General features: G+C 35.1%; 1 protein-coding gene across 1 annotated transcript in view; it reads left to right on the top strand.

Moving 5' to 3' along the window:
• The window catches only part of LOC136037901 (conserved oligomeric Golgi complex subunit 6-like), a 47219-nt gene that overhangs the window by 20657 nt on the left and 11020 nt on the right, over positions 1-15542 (top strand). The window contains exons 4-7 of the mRNA XM_065720756.1: positions 4470-4575; positions 6950-7074; positions 9187-9380; positions 12376-12539. Of these exons, the coding sequence (XP_065576828.1) occupies positions 4470-4575; positions 6950-7074; positions 9187-9380; positions 12376-12539 (589 nt within the window). The remainder of the gene's footprint in view (positions 1-4469; positions 4576-6949; positions 7075-9186; positions 9381-12375; positions 12540-15542) is intronic.

Raw genomic sequence — 15542 nt, 5'->3', positions numbered from 1 at the left:
ATCATTCCGTATATGAAAGTGGTTATCCCCTCCTCAGTGCATCGCTATTTACGCTTAAGTTTGACTATTTCTCACAAATCGACTTTTTAAAACAATAAAAAACTTTAGCATAAAGAGCGAGGCACTTCATAATAACCATTATTATATGTAAACAATGGTCAAAGTTTGTAGCTTGCAGCCCCTCCTCCAGGGACTGTGGGGGATTAAGTCGTCCCCAAAGAAATAGTTAATTAGTTTCCGACTACGCTAAACAGAATGGCTATCTCAAAATTTTGATCCGGTGACTTTGGGAAAAAATGAGCGTGAGAGGGGGTGAAGGTGCCCTCCGGTTTTTTGGTCACATAAAAAAGACACTAGAATTTCTAATTTCCGTTAGAAAGAGCCCTCTTGCGACATTCTAGGACCATTGGGTTGATACGATAACCCCTGAAAAAAAAAACACGCATCATCCGTGACCTGTCTTCTGGCAAAAAATGCAAAATTCCACATTTTTGCAGATAGGAGCTTGAAACTTCTACAGTAGGGTTCTCTGATACGCTAAATCTGATGGTGTGATTTTCGTTAAGATTCTTTGACTTTTAGTGGGTGTTTCCTCCTATTTTCTAAAATAAGGCATATTTTCTCAGCCTCGTAATTTTTGATGGGTATGACTAGACTTAATGAAACTTATATATTTAAAGTCAGCATTAAAATGCGATTCTTTTGATGTAACTGTTGGTATCAAAATTCCGTTTTTTAGAGTTTCGGTTACTATTGAGCCGGGTCTCTCCTTACTACAGTTCGTTACCACGAACTGTTTCATTAAACAGTACGCGTCCACGAAGAAGCAGAAAAGATATTGAGTAAACTTATTATGCATTTTCTGTATCTTGGAAAAATAAAAAACTTGTAACAAGCATGTGCTAAAAATGAAACGTAAGCACAATAACATAATTTCTTGGGATGTTTCAATAAATTAAGAAGAAGTTAAATTTAATGCCTGTTTTGTTTCTCAAAACAAAAAGTACCATTACCCAGTACCGTAGACGAAAAAACTTGCAGATGGGGCTGTATCAAAATTTGAGTCTTACAATAAGTTAGCGTTGAGCCGAAAATTCGGATTGGTAGCAGAATCTTTCGATGATTTGGATAAATATTACAAGAGAAAGGTGAATATGACGTTTTCAATAAGATTTCGCTTTTTTCGTTGGTATTCCGCAGATTCTTTACTACATTCTTTTGTCTGGTCTTGGGGGAGATCTGCTTTTCGTTTGGCCTCAGGCGGATAACTAATCCCCCCTCCTATTCCTTCATATCAAGAACCCTCCCAAGTAGACTATTTCCTACCATATCCCAGTTGAACCCCGCCGCCACTTATTTTAACCCACATGACTATCTTATCATTGTGACTCAGGTTTGAGAGTTCTTGCATGTAAAAATAATCTTGTAATAAACACTAATCCTTCTCCCTTGCCTTCAACTCGAAAACAGTTTCATCTTCCTGGTCGCTCTTTGTGTATGTCCTTGTCCTTCTCCGCACCTCCGAACACACTAGATGATTTCATCCTTAACCCTGCCTTTGACATCAAGGGGACAAACAATTTTTCCTGGAGAACGTTGATATTGAGTTCAGTGATAAGTTTCTCAACTAATATATTGTAGTTTACAAGGTCAAATGCTTTTTGAAGGTCGATTAGAATTAAGTTTAGCCAAGAATTAGGCTATTCAAGGATTTTTCCCAATAGAGTCGATAAGGAAAACAAGGTAATAGAAAGTAGAAGTGGATTCGAGATTCTCGAATTGCCTCAGGTCAATAAGAGGCGTTTTTTTTTTTTTCATTTTACCCAATCTGCAAGGTCCTCCGGATTACCCGCTCGGAAGATAAATGGTGATCTTGTTTTGTACTAAGCACAACTTTAATCCCAAAATTATTTCAGTTCCTAGTTTCTCTGAGTATGGTGAAATCCTTTGGCTAAGTATCAGGCCAAAAGTATTCCCCCGTCCCTTTAAAATTATTACTATAGCTGTCTCCTATTACTCGCCAAACCAAAGTATTGATGCAAATCGTAGATTCATCCAGGAATTGCAAACAAGTCCTAATTTTGTAACTTGTAAGTATCCAAATTCTGTACTTTTTTTTAGGTTGTCTTGCCAATGATCTTAAGATTGATTCAATTTGCTCCTCCCTTAAAGTAAAGGAAATATTTAAAATATTTCCCTAGGAAATATTTCCTAGGGAAATATCTGTCTTGATATTATTCTAACTTATATGAATAACTTCTGCAGTCCTCGTCCTCTCAGTTTGCCTCTGTTCCGTGAGAGTCCTTCTTTTATTCCCATATTCAAATAAAAGAACATAAAAAGTCCATAATAACTTGTAGACTTTTTTGGGTGGTTACGCTACAGTTGTTAAGATTGATTCAGTTTTTCCTCTCTTAAAGTAAAGCAAATTGTCAAAGCACCAATTACCTAGGGAAACACCTCTCTTGATATTATTCTGACTAATACGAATAATTTCTACAATCCCCCCTCAGTTTGCCCTCATTAGGCGAGAGCCCTCCTTTTGTCCCCTTATTTAAATTTGAAGTATTCTTTTTCATTAGCTTATGGCTCTTACCATATAAATTATGGACTTATAAAAGGACTTATTATCTGTATAACCATTGATTTACCATAATAACTTACAGAATTTGTTGTGGGTGGTGCCGCCAATGATCTTAAGATTGATTATATTTGCTCCTCTCATAAAGTAAAGCAATTAGTTAAAATGCCAACTATCTGGGGAAGCGCCTCTCTTGATATTATTTTAACTTGTATGAATATTTTCTTCAGTCCCCCACCCCTCAGTTTGCCTCCGTTTAGTGGGAGTCCTTCCTTTGTCCCCCTATTCAAACTTTAAGTATTGTTTCTCAACAACTTACGACTCTTACAATATAACTATGGACTTACCATAATAATTTATGGGCTTTTTTAGGTGTGGACGCTAATGATATTAAGATTGATTCAGTTTGATCCTCTCTTAAAGTCAAGCAAATAGTCAAAATACCAACTACCTGGGGAAACGTCTCTTTTGGTATTATTCTAACTAATATGAATAATTTTCTATAGTCCCTCCTCAGTTAGCCCCCATTGGATGGGAGTCCTCCCTTTGTCCTCCTGTTCAAACTTTAAGTACCCTTTCTCAATAAATTATGACTCTTACCGCCCTACTCACAATTCTGGCCTTCTTTCTTTTGGTATGTGGCTCAATACTGAAGTTTGTTCGATATTTAAAATTTACAAAATCTTGATGAAAAAAACTAAATGATGAATTTATAATTTATTCAAAAAACAAGTTTTAAAAGTGCTGCAGTAATAAACCTTTTATCAATTAACCTATAAAAACACTAATTAGAAATATATTATTTCAAACTTAAGCAATATGCTAAGTTTATTTGGTTGAAATTCTACGGAGAAGTAAAACGTATTCAACTAGTTGTCAATTAATTTCTGAAACCACACTGCCTAAGTGTAAAAAAAAAACGAGAAAATATAGCAAATAGAAACGTATACAAGGTGAATTTACAGTTAAAAAAGGAGAAGACTGCGAATGTTTCTGCTGATACCTCTGCTCAGTCTTCTAGCTATCTTTTCATTGTTACTGCAGAAAGAATGTCTCTTCTTGTATTTTAAAGTTTCTCTTTTTATATTTTCTTGTGGATTTTATCCGCTTTGTGTTCTTATTTTATTAATGAGGCAGGCATAGAGGAATCTCTTGCTGAAACATTTTCATTTTTCTACTTTTTTCACTTGCTTTGAAATTACCTCGTTTTCTTCGTTATCCTAGGTTTTCTCGCTTTGTATAGTCGCCGAAATTGTTTTTCTATCTAGTTGTCCATCTCTATAGAATTCTCAAATTTACTTGGGATTAAAAATTTAAGGAAAGTTCTAAGGGTAGTGATGATTAATCTTTAGGCTCTATGATGTTTATTAATGTTGCGGACTTTTCCATAGCAACTAAACAAGAAAAAAATTGTTAGAACTGACTATTAAAAAAAAAAATGACCGAGCTTTGTCAAAAGACAGTAAATTTTTTCAAACAAAATTGGCCAAACAGTACCTTCTGATTAAAAGAGAAACCCAATGTCCTCGATAATTTTTCTTAAAAAAAAAAACTTAATGCCACTCCGAAAAAGAATTCTAATGGCATATGTGTTTACCAGTACATCAACAGGAAGTTTATATTAACTTTATACGCATTTTTACCACCCGAAAAAATTAATTTGGACGATGCGAAATCTGGGTATTGAAGTAAAATTTGTCCCTTCTCCAAACCTGGCTCTTGAATCAAAGCTCTAAGCTACAACTTGAAGTAACCTGTAAAGTCTTCTAATTAAGCAGTACTTTATCACACTCGAAGCTAATTAACAACCAGAACAAAGTGAATAGTTTTGTTCTAATTTTTTTTCAAAATTGCCATTTTTTAGGTTTGTTAAAACTTTTATTTCTAGAGCCCTTGACAAGCTTATGTCCATACAGAAGTCTTGCGAAATGCTAGCAGCCGAGGGCTACGAAAAGCTATCGAGAGAAACCTACGATAGTATGGAAACCCTTAAGGTAATTTTACTTTTACTAGGGTTTGAAGGATAGTAGTGGTAGAAACTTAAAAGTAATAACTTTTTAAATATGGCTATTTTAACTTAAATTGTGTAGAATTAAATGAATAACTCGGTAGATGTAGGTATGGGGCTCCAGACGGGCATATTTAGCATTTGACATTCTTTTGAAAGGTAATTTGTTTTTTTCAAAATGAGAAACTACGGCGGGTTCCAGTAACTTATAATTTCTAAGTATAATATGTAAAGCATTCTGTTACCCTTGCTTAGTAGCACACATTATCAAGGCTAAATTTGGCATGCTGCCGATTAATTTTTGTCTTTGATGTGAAATAAATTGTTCTGCTTCTGCTAAAAGTTTGGATAAAAATTTTGAGATGAGTATATAGCGAAAATGTTTACCCTGATACTTATAGGAATCTAACTGTTTAATTAGAAGTTTTACAAGAAAAGAATATAAAACTCCAATTTTCTGAAATTAAAACATTTTCACCAACAAATTCAACAGAGCAAAAAATTACCTGTTTTCAATGCAAGTTGGAACCCAATTTGACATGTGTCAAAATACTTGGGTATTACCCAATTTTGACTTCTACGCTTGTTTGCCTGTTATTCCACGCAAATTAACGGCCCTATGTCAATTCTAAATGCTTGTATTACTCAATGCTGGTATTACCCAATTTTGACTTCTACGCTTGCTTGCCTGTTATTCCACGCAAATTAACGGCCCTATGTCAATTTTAAATGCTTAGTTCAACCTGCCTTAGACCATAGGTAGGCGTGCCTTGTTAACCTCTCATCCCAGACAATCTAATGGTCCCTATATCAATTTTAAATTCTTGGTCAACCTGCCTGAAACTCTAGGCAGGCGTGACTCGCTAAAAGATAACAAACAAGTATTGGTCCAATGAGAGAGGCAGACTTACTCCCGCCGTTTACCCATGCCATTTGACCAAATGCTTGGAAAACTATAGGTTCTATGACTATCTTTAGCTCTATGTATATCCTATTAACAAATGAACTAACATCATTTTTATAAAGTCTTAATAAGGGGGAATTAATGCCAGAATTGTCTCTCACTCAGTTGGAGTATCTGTCTTGGCTTTTCTACAATTACCCATGACTTGATGCCCAAAAACTATTCGACTTTAATTCAATGGCTGTTCAGGTGAAGCAATTGGTTGAAATTTTGCCACGGATTAAAATTTTCAAAGGTCCCTGGCTCGTCAGACTAATAAACCTAAAGGGTAGATGCCCTAGTCATAAAAATTCGATTCTCCCTCCTAACCCCCCACAGAGAAAGTATCGGCTCCGAACTCCAACTTAACTAAGAATATAATGACCTAAATAGCCCCTGTGAACACCTAATTTTATAGGTGAGGGGAGAATGAAGATAGTGCTAATTGATACCGAATACCAGAATGTATGAAGTAGAAATAATCAGCAGAAGGACATCTACAGGCTCATTTAAAAGAAGTCCCACTGGTTTGTATGTCATAAAGATAATTGCTAGAAAAACAGCATATTGTTATTGCTGGCAAGGCAACTGATTTTTATATATTATTATTATATCCAAAAGCTACATACTATAAATTTTATGTTCAACATAAAAAAATTTACTGAAACTGTATATCTAACTATTTAAACTATATACCTAACTCACTGTAAATATAGACTGTATGCAAACAATTTACCAATAATTACTGAGATCAGGGGAAAAATCATAATTTTTTGGTTACAAAAATCTTCCTTCTTTTCTTCTAAATCGTTAAGAAGGAATCTACTGCATAATAGTTTGTTCATTTTTCTGAAATCAACATTTGTCTGAGTAATTATTGTTTTCACATATAACAATGTTGAACTCCTTTAAATGCGTTTGCAAATAATCTAATGCATCTTGATTGGTATATTTTATGAAAATAAGGTTATTACTAATTATATATATATATATATATATATATATATATATATATATATATATATATATATATATATATATATATATATATATATATATATATATATATATATATATATATATATATATATATATATATATATATATATATATATATATATATATATATATATATATATATATATATATATATATATATATATATATACAATTATATACAACAATAACATAAGCAATAATATTGTGCTTTTTAAAAAATCAAGAAGAATAAAAAAAAGGAACCAATTATTTTAATTGCATGAAAAGCGCTTGTCAGGATAGCATAGGCCTCTCTCTTTTTTGCTTAAAAACATACCGTACATCAGCAATGGCTTAGTTAAAATACTAAATAATACTATTTTTATGATATTTTTCAAAACCCATTTTAAATAATAAAACTATTGTTTTTGTTATACAGGAGCAAGCATTAGATCGTATATTCAAGTGGTGCCAGCTCCAAGTTCGAGTTGCGGATGTGAACAATATTCACCCCCTTTTACGTCGAAGCCTTAAATATTTAGAAGTGCGTCCAACGTATATTGAGTGAGTGTATTTCTTCCTCATCTCTCATCTCTTATTTATCGTTCTTCGAAACAGATCGAAAAAGATCTGATAGTCACCTATTACAGTAAATATTATATTTACTTGTAATAATAATAAAATAACATTATTTTGATAAAAGAATTTAAAAAAAATTAATATTCAATAATACTCACTGGAAGGAACCTGACGGGGAGGGGAGGTTTACTTTACGTTGGATGAAGTTTCACCGAAGGAGATTTTGGCGAGGGGTAGTTTTGCCCCCTCCATATATGAAAGATGTCCCCCTCCTTAATACCTTGCTCTTTACGCTAAAGTTTGACTGTTTGTCCCTATTTTTAAGAGCGTTTACTGAAAAATGGGGGCTTTTTAATTAGAATAGGAAGCTTTTTAAAAGTGCTGACAGCTTTAGCGTAAAGGGTTAAGCAATTAGGAGGGGTAGCCCTTCTTACTAGAAATAAATCTTTCGAAATTAATTTGCAAATTTGGTTTTAATTTTTCATGTACGGTGAGCCAAATTTTAACCTGCACTAGTTGAAAAACGTTCAGAAATTAAAAAAAAATCATTTTTTTAACTGAAAGTAAGAAGCAACATTAAAACTTAAAATGAGCAAAATTTATTCCGTATATGAAAAGGGGTTGTCTCCTACTCAACGCCTCACTTTTTACGCTAAAGTTTTTAATGTTTTAAAAAGTAGAGTTGTAATAAAAAGTTAAGCTTAGTGTAAAAAGCGAGGCGTTGAGGAGGGAACAGCACCTATCATATACAGAATAATTTCTGTTTGTTTTAAGTTTTTGTGCATGTGAAGTTCACCTATTAAAAAGAATTCTCTTTTTTTTGTCTAAAAAAAACTGCAAGGAAAAATTAAAAGCAGTTGCTAGGAAACGTTTTTTCGGGGAATATTTTAGGCCTTGGGCCCGATCCTGAAAGTTTTGTTTTATCTAAATCAGCTACTTTTCAGGTAGCAAAAAAGTCCCTCACTCTTGAATTTTTATTTCTCTTTTTCTTTAATTAGCATAATTTTATTATTTGTCAATTATATTACTGGACTAAAAGGGTGATATGAACGCTGAAGGCATACTTACTAGGTATTTCAACGTTTTTAACAAAATAGCTGTTTCAAAATTTTGCACCAGTATTATGGTTTTTACGGGGAGATTAGTAGTACAAAAGATCATAGGAAGGAGGCTGGTTGCCCTCAAGTCCCTTTCATCCGTTAAAAAAGAACACTAGAACTTTTGGGAGGGGGGATATCATTGGTCTTTTTAGTTTGATAGGTACCTCTTGGCCCAAGGATTTACGGCTGGAAGTTCGAAATTGATCAAGGGGAAAAAGCTTCAGGTCCGTTTTGGGCCCGCTCCCCTCCCCCTCCCCTACAGCAAATATTTGATCCTGTTGACCCAGGCAAAAGTCTCTGAAAGGTTTTTGCCAGTCAATCAAGTAAAGTCGAACATGTCTCCCCTTTCTGTTACAAAATATGTTTAAATAATTGTCAAGTTGCATTATTTACGGTCGTTGTCTCAGGGCCTGAGGGAGTTATCTTATCCCCGGCGGCACGTTTGTTTAGTAATTCTAATAATTTTAACTCAATAGTTTTCTCAGAATTTTGGCCGGATGTGTTTGGAGGTCATGGGGGTAGCAGAAAAAGGCTTGGTTTTCGTCCAATCACTTTTTACTGCTAAAAACAGCAGTAGAACTTTGAATTCGCAATTGAATGAGGTTTATAAGAATGATATTATGAATGAGGTTCCCTTACAAAGTTTATAAAACCACTCCTTCCATTTGAAGTTCAATCTTGAAAAAAGAAATAGTACATTGAAGGTATGTGACTCTTTAATGTGGACAACGCCGTAGTGTTGCCTCTGACATTTCCTTTACTTGACGCGCTTGCCTAGGCAACCAAAATACACGAAACTAAAAGTAATACAACTAGTCAAAGGCAAGTTGGTGGACTTTGTTGCTTTTCAGTTTATTTTTCAACTGGAAGCTATTTCATATTTTAATCTTTTCTTTTCAGAGTTGTTTTGTGACTTTTGCGTGTTAGCTCAAGCTAGTATATTAAATAAATATATCTTATTTCGGTTTTTGTTGCATGTAAAATATTTATTTTACAGACACCTGTTTGAAGAGTATTCGTCTGCTCGTCAATCCGTTGTTTTACGCCAATTTCAAGAGGCTTTAGCCAAAGCTGAAGATCTTATGGAAGATCCACCGAGATATCTTGGAGATGTTTTGGCTTGGATTCACCAAGCCTCCTTGTCAGAAGTTGATGCGTTGAATATCGTTCTGAAATTGGATGGCAATTCTGGTAAGCGTTGAATATCGTTCTGAAATTGGATGGCAATTCTGGTAAAAGTCCTATAATCCTTTGATTTTGCCGTGTAAAAACACATCTTCGCTGTCGCTCCTAAAGATCTTGTCTTATTTACGTAATTCTTCTCAACGATTTATTTTACCAAAACGATCTTCTACAGCAGCCCAGCGGTCTCCAGTATATCAATCAATTCTATTATGGAACTCCATCCCTTCGGACATCCCTCTTTTTCTTTCTGCAAAGGCATTATTTCGTCGGGTCTTTCCAATTCAATAATTTTTCTCTCTTTATTAATCCTTTCCTAATTTTTATGTCTCTTCTCTTCTTTTAAAATCATTTTCAGCTATATGTTAAATTTCCTTCTAAATCTTCTATCTGTTAAATATCCTATCTATTCAATGTCCTTGTCTTGTTCCAGTGTTTGTTTTTTTTTTTTTTTTTTTTTCTTTCTTTTTTTTGTATATATTTTATAATAGTGTTTTATTCTGGTTCTCTTTGGTCCATTACAAGCAGAGCTTCTTGGGCCTAGTAACCACTTTACTTTTGTAATAGTTTTTTCTTTTAGTATCAATAAATTGATTGAATTGAAAAATTGAATTGATTGAATTGATACTTTTACACTTTGAGATACTTGTCAAAGATTTTTACTAAGGTGTTGTCAAAGGGAGAATCGGCAATAATGTGTACATTTAAAATCTACATTGTCCTGCTGGTCCTTCATCGGAAAATAGCTTAAATAACCACTTTTTGGCAATTATTTCAAAAGTTGGTAATTATCAAGTAGCAACGACAGAAAGTGAAGCGTTTCAAAAGTGACCGGCGAAAAAAGGGAAACAATTCACAAACAACAAGAACTGTTTTGCATTTTAAAACATTAAACACAAAACTAAGGCTGTTGATCCCTCTCCACTCCACTGCAAAAAAAAATCCTTAAATCTCAGAAGGTAAACTTTGTTCAACTATTTATCAGAAACCTGGTACATCGTGCTCACAAACGTCTAAATTTGGACTGAAATTGTGTTGAACTGTAGTTTAATAATATATCTATCGAATAATATGAATATAACAAAATCATTGCTTCATCTGCTTCTCTTTTCTTGATGTGGGTGCATTAACACCACCGCGATTTTCCGCCACCGTGTGTTTTCTGCTACCCAGGAAATCTTGCATCACCAAAAGGATTAGTTGGGTCAGAGTAGGCAGGTTAGGTTAGTCTATATCAGTATCTATGTCTATTTTTTGTCTATATCTGTGTCTATATCTATGTTTTTGTCTATATCTGTGTCTCTCTGTATGTCTATGTCTATTCTGACCTACCTGTCTTAAAAGGTGGCGGAAAACATATGGTGGCGAAAAACCGCGGTGGTGTTAAAACACTGCTACGCTTTTCTTTTGTACACGTAAATTGCTTTTTGAACATCTATAGTAAATCCAATGTTTCATGGGGTGTGAGATCTTGAAGAAGAAGCAACGGAGGGATCCTGCTTGACTTCAGGACTTCCATGCCTGGCTTTCTATCTTAGGCCTCGTTATAGAAGAAATTTGTGTCTGTTCTTTTCGTGGTTCTACGAAGACCTACGATAAATCACGGTTGTATCTGGTCTGGTTTTTTGAGAGCATATGAGGCAGGCGAACCCTAAGTAAGTTTGCAAGAAAGAGTTAGAGACAGTGCTAAAGTGTTTGAAAAACAATAAGACTTAATGATAGCGTGGTAAATGAGTTTTTTAAGCTTGCTGGGTGTGAAATGACGGATAAATTACTTAAGGTTTGAAGACCATTGAATATGGTTTTTGAAACAGTGGAAATACCTATTTATTATAGTAAAATTTAGTTAAAACTTTTTTATAAGTAAGTGATAAAAGGTAGTGGGTAATTTCAGAAGAATTAGCTTGATTTCTGCAGGATTCAAATTACTTAGAATTATAATGCTTTTTAGACTAAAGATACTGTAGGGAATATTTTAAGAGAAAAACACTGCATTTGTAGGAAGGGAAGCGGAAATAGCTCTCCTACTCGATTTTGAACTTTATTCGAATATCTAACTAAAAATGCTAGTAAAATGAGCTGATTTTTAGACATCATGGTACAAAAATAAGTTCAAAATAAATTATAAGAAGACAAAATCTCTTAGACTAGGAATAAATAAGGGTGAAGGGGAGTGACGTTGGGTAACGAACAGATCTATAAAGTGTTTAGCTTCACTTACCTGGGTAGTAGTATTATTAGTGGAAATCATTGGTGAAGATATCAAAAGACGAATAGCAAAGGTACTCTACCTTTTAGAGGGAATAGTAAAAGACGTATTTTTTGCAGTGGAAAGAAGTTTGGAAGAACGGGAAGATAAGCTTGCCAACAAAGATTAGAATATTGGAAGCAACGGTAATGACTGGAGTAGGTGTAGCTCTGAAATGTGGGCGCTTTGAAAGACTGAAGGAGCGTTAAATGCTTTTCAGAGGGATGATCTAAGGATGGTTTTAGGTACTCGCTTTACTGACCGTATATCAAATAATAAGTTGTTGTACGAAATATGGGATCCGAGTTCACTCTCTTGGACTATAGCAGAACAGAGACTAAGTTGTCTAGGTCACGTTTTACGTATGAAGGACGACGAATTCCCAGAGATTGTACTTGCTATCCTTCTAGGGTTAGACAAGCAGTAAGGTCATTCCAGAATGGAATCAGAGATGTTAAAAGAAAGGATTTAAAGGAATTGGAACCTCCTTGGAGGGGCTAAAGAGTGAAGCTTCTATTAGACTGGTGAATAGAAGGAATATATGCAGATAATTTCATTTTAGATGGCTTGGGGCTGCTCTGACTTATTAGCAGTAGTAGCAGCCGGACGTAAAGTGAACGAGGAAAGGACTTTTGTGAACATAAGAGGCCTTTGTAAAGTAGAATAGCAGCACTTGTCTCGTATCGACGTTTATTATAGTTTCTTTGTTTGTAACAATAATATCTGATTTTACTGATTCGCATCTTATTTTTCGAGGTTTGGAAAAAGTTAAGGATAAGGCCATTGGACGCCTAACAGATGGCATTAGTGTACCTTTTACAACAAGAAGCTATAATATGGCCTTGAACAAACAATTAGAGTTAGAGACCATCGCTAAAGCAACCGCAGTTGCGTCTTTTTACTTGCAAACCTTCTATCAAGTAAGCTCATTAATTACTATTCCCTCTGTATCTATTCATCTCTGCCGTCTTTCTCTCTTATTTTCTGTTCCTACTTCTCTTTTATTTTTAACATATCAAGTACGTCACATCTTATTTTAATCAGGAAACTTCGCAGAATTCTAACTTATAAAACTTATAAAGATTCTGTTAAACATCAGGTTTTAGAGTTGAGAAACTTCCTGTGAAAACCCAAACTTGAAATAAATGTTATCGCTTTTTATGGCTCCTCTTCTCCAAGCTCTTCTCCTTTTTCTCTTCTACCATTCAGAGGTGATGTGGAGCATAATACTACTACCACTGAGAGGTTGCTACAGGGTTAATTTATAGAGTTATTATATTTGTGAACTAATCTTCTCCACCCCGCCCTGATCAGACATTCACTTTGACAATCTACCTAGAAATCCAAGTTTTTTTTTTTTTCAGTCTCAAAACCATTCAAAAATCAGTTTTAATAAGGAGGATGCGCCCAACTCCCCTAAACGGCTTTATAATAACACATAACCTGAGTGGGATTGAACTGCTCCAATGGTTTGTACTTATTATTTTCACTCACTGTTTCGACCAAACATAAAATTGAAATAAATGTATTAACTGTCAAAATCGTTACGCTTTGTTGAGCGAAAATTAGCTTTCATTGACATAAACCATCATTATTTAATCTTTTTAGAGCCCCCCTCCCACGTAGAATAGACAATAAATAAAATCATTTATCTCATTGTACCTTTATACTAAATAGTTTGTGCGTAATTATACATCTTATCATTAGAGCCTAATTTTCACACCAGTTACTGATTCGAACTTGCTTCTTCATTTCCTTAAGCTTTTAATATTGCAAGTCTATGTATATTTGATCGAGATATAATAGATAAGCATCTACAGGCTCTTCATACAAAACCATTTATATTTATTTTTATCAACCCTTTCAGGGTTATCAACCTAAATTCAGCAAGACCTATTTTTTGTTGGTGAGATATTATCTGCGATAGCCATGTCGGAGAAATTAGCTTGGAATGCGATTTTGAACTTTTTAAATCGTGCTCGGAAAGCTGGAAATAAGAGTGACGAGATAAGTCGTGAAGCATGCGAGTTTTTTACAAAGGACGATATAATCAAGGCTAAGGAGATACTGTGGTCTTCTGCTCACTACACCAATAGAGTGTCAATTAAAAAAAGTGCCGAAGACAACATTAACGAAATGTTAAAGGTACTTGAACTTTGTGAGCAACGTAACGTTGAGCTGCCAGTCTTTGTGATAGTTGAACCTGACGAAGTCCCTATCTGTCCTGGTGAGATAGCTGCGGTAATCACCAGAAAAGTTACAGAAGTTTGTAATAAGCTAGATGATTTCATGAATAAGGACCCTCCCGCCCCCTCGATTGTTCCTACAGTTACTGAAACAAAGCCCTCATATGCAGTGATACTCAAGAATTTGCCCCCTGACCTCACGAAGTCAGATTGAGGAAAGACTTTTTGCAAAAAAGGTGTGGCAGAGAGTGCTCTAAAATTGTCGAAGTTCAGCCCAGAAAAGATAATTGGCGATTTGCTACAGCTAGCAAGGCTGATGCAGAAACTCTTGTCGGGGTCTTTCAGAACAGTGATAAATTTCTTTCTGCAACAATTAGGAGCCCCTCTCACCTCGGTATTGCTCGATTTGTCCCCAGCAATATAAATTACGATGAACTTTGCGCACTGATTCCTAAATGTGTCAGTTCAAAACAGATTGGCAACACCCGCTCGTTTCGATTGAAATTTGAAACCAAAGTTGATCATATGAATGCCATAAAAAATCCCCCAGTCATAGATTATGAGAAGATCAAAGTGGCTGAGTATCTCTCCCTCCCGGTAAGATGTTTCAAGTGTCAAGCTTACGGGCATATATCCAGTAGCTGCAAAAATGAAGCTATTTGCGCAGTCTGCGGTGACCATGGTCATTCAAGCTCCAAAACATCTCCTTGTCAAAGGCCCAAGAAGTGTGCATTGTGCAAATCACAGGATCATTCCTGTTACAGCTTCAAATGTCCAGTCGCCCTTTAAGGACTTTTAAGTAAAGTTAAGTCAGCATAATGGCTCGAGCCTTAAGTGTCTTATCATGGAATATCAATGGCAAAGTGGTTGACAAATGCCTAGTCCTCTATGAACTTTTAAGTACAAATGAAATAATTTTTCTGCAAGAATAATTTTTGTCTGATGAAAGGAAAAATCTACTCAGCATTTCACAAAATTCTTATCTCTTATTCCACCCAGTGAAAATGAATAAGAGCCGTGGCCGACCTTCAGGTGGATTAGCTATCATTTCACAATTTCCCGTCAATCTCCTTTTGTCGAATGACCATTTCATTGCTGCCGAATTTTTGGACCTAATCTGTATAAACGTTTACCTGCCAACTAATTACTGCTCTTCGCAATCAGAGAATAAATTCATAAATGCTTGCAAAAAGCTAGCGAGTTTTGTGAAGGGAGTTTCAAAGCGTCCAAATGCTCGAGTTTTGATCGCAGGAGACTTTAATTGTGACTTAACAGACAGTTCATCGCCAAGAACCCAACTCCTTCTGAATTCCCTCCCCCCTTCCTACTCAGTTGCTGACAAAACAGAAACTTTCACGTTTATTGGTGTCCTGTCAGCGACTTCTAACCTTGATCATTTTACTGCATCTTTCCCCTGTGAAACTGTCGAGGTAATTAGTGATGGCTTTTATTCGGATCACCTTCCAATAAAGTTGAAAATAAATGCTTCATTTCATGTCCCTAAACAGCCAGATAAAAAGTGATTTTATATAAAAGACTGGAAAGAAGTTAACTGCGAGATGTTTCGTTTTGAATGTGACAGAATATTAAATACAATAAAGGTGCCCTTTCATTTGTTGTGCACGCGCTCAGGCCTTAGTGAAAAAGAAATATCCATCGGACTTACCACCTATCTAGCTGAAATTAACCATGCATTAAAGTGTGTTGAAGCTTCAGCTGTCCCGTGCCGGCGTATTA

This window comes from Artemia franciscana, chromosome 17 (assembly GCF_032884065.1).
Source record: "Artemia franciscana chromosome 17, ASM3288406v1, whole genome shotgun sequence".
NCBI lineage: Eukaryota > Metazoa > Arthropoda > Branchiopoda > Anostraca > Artemiidae > Artemia > Artemia franciscana.
The sequence above is the reverse complement of the archived record's forward strand: the minus strand, read 5'-3'. Positions and strand labels throughout refer to the sequence as shown.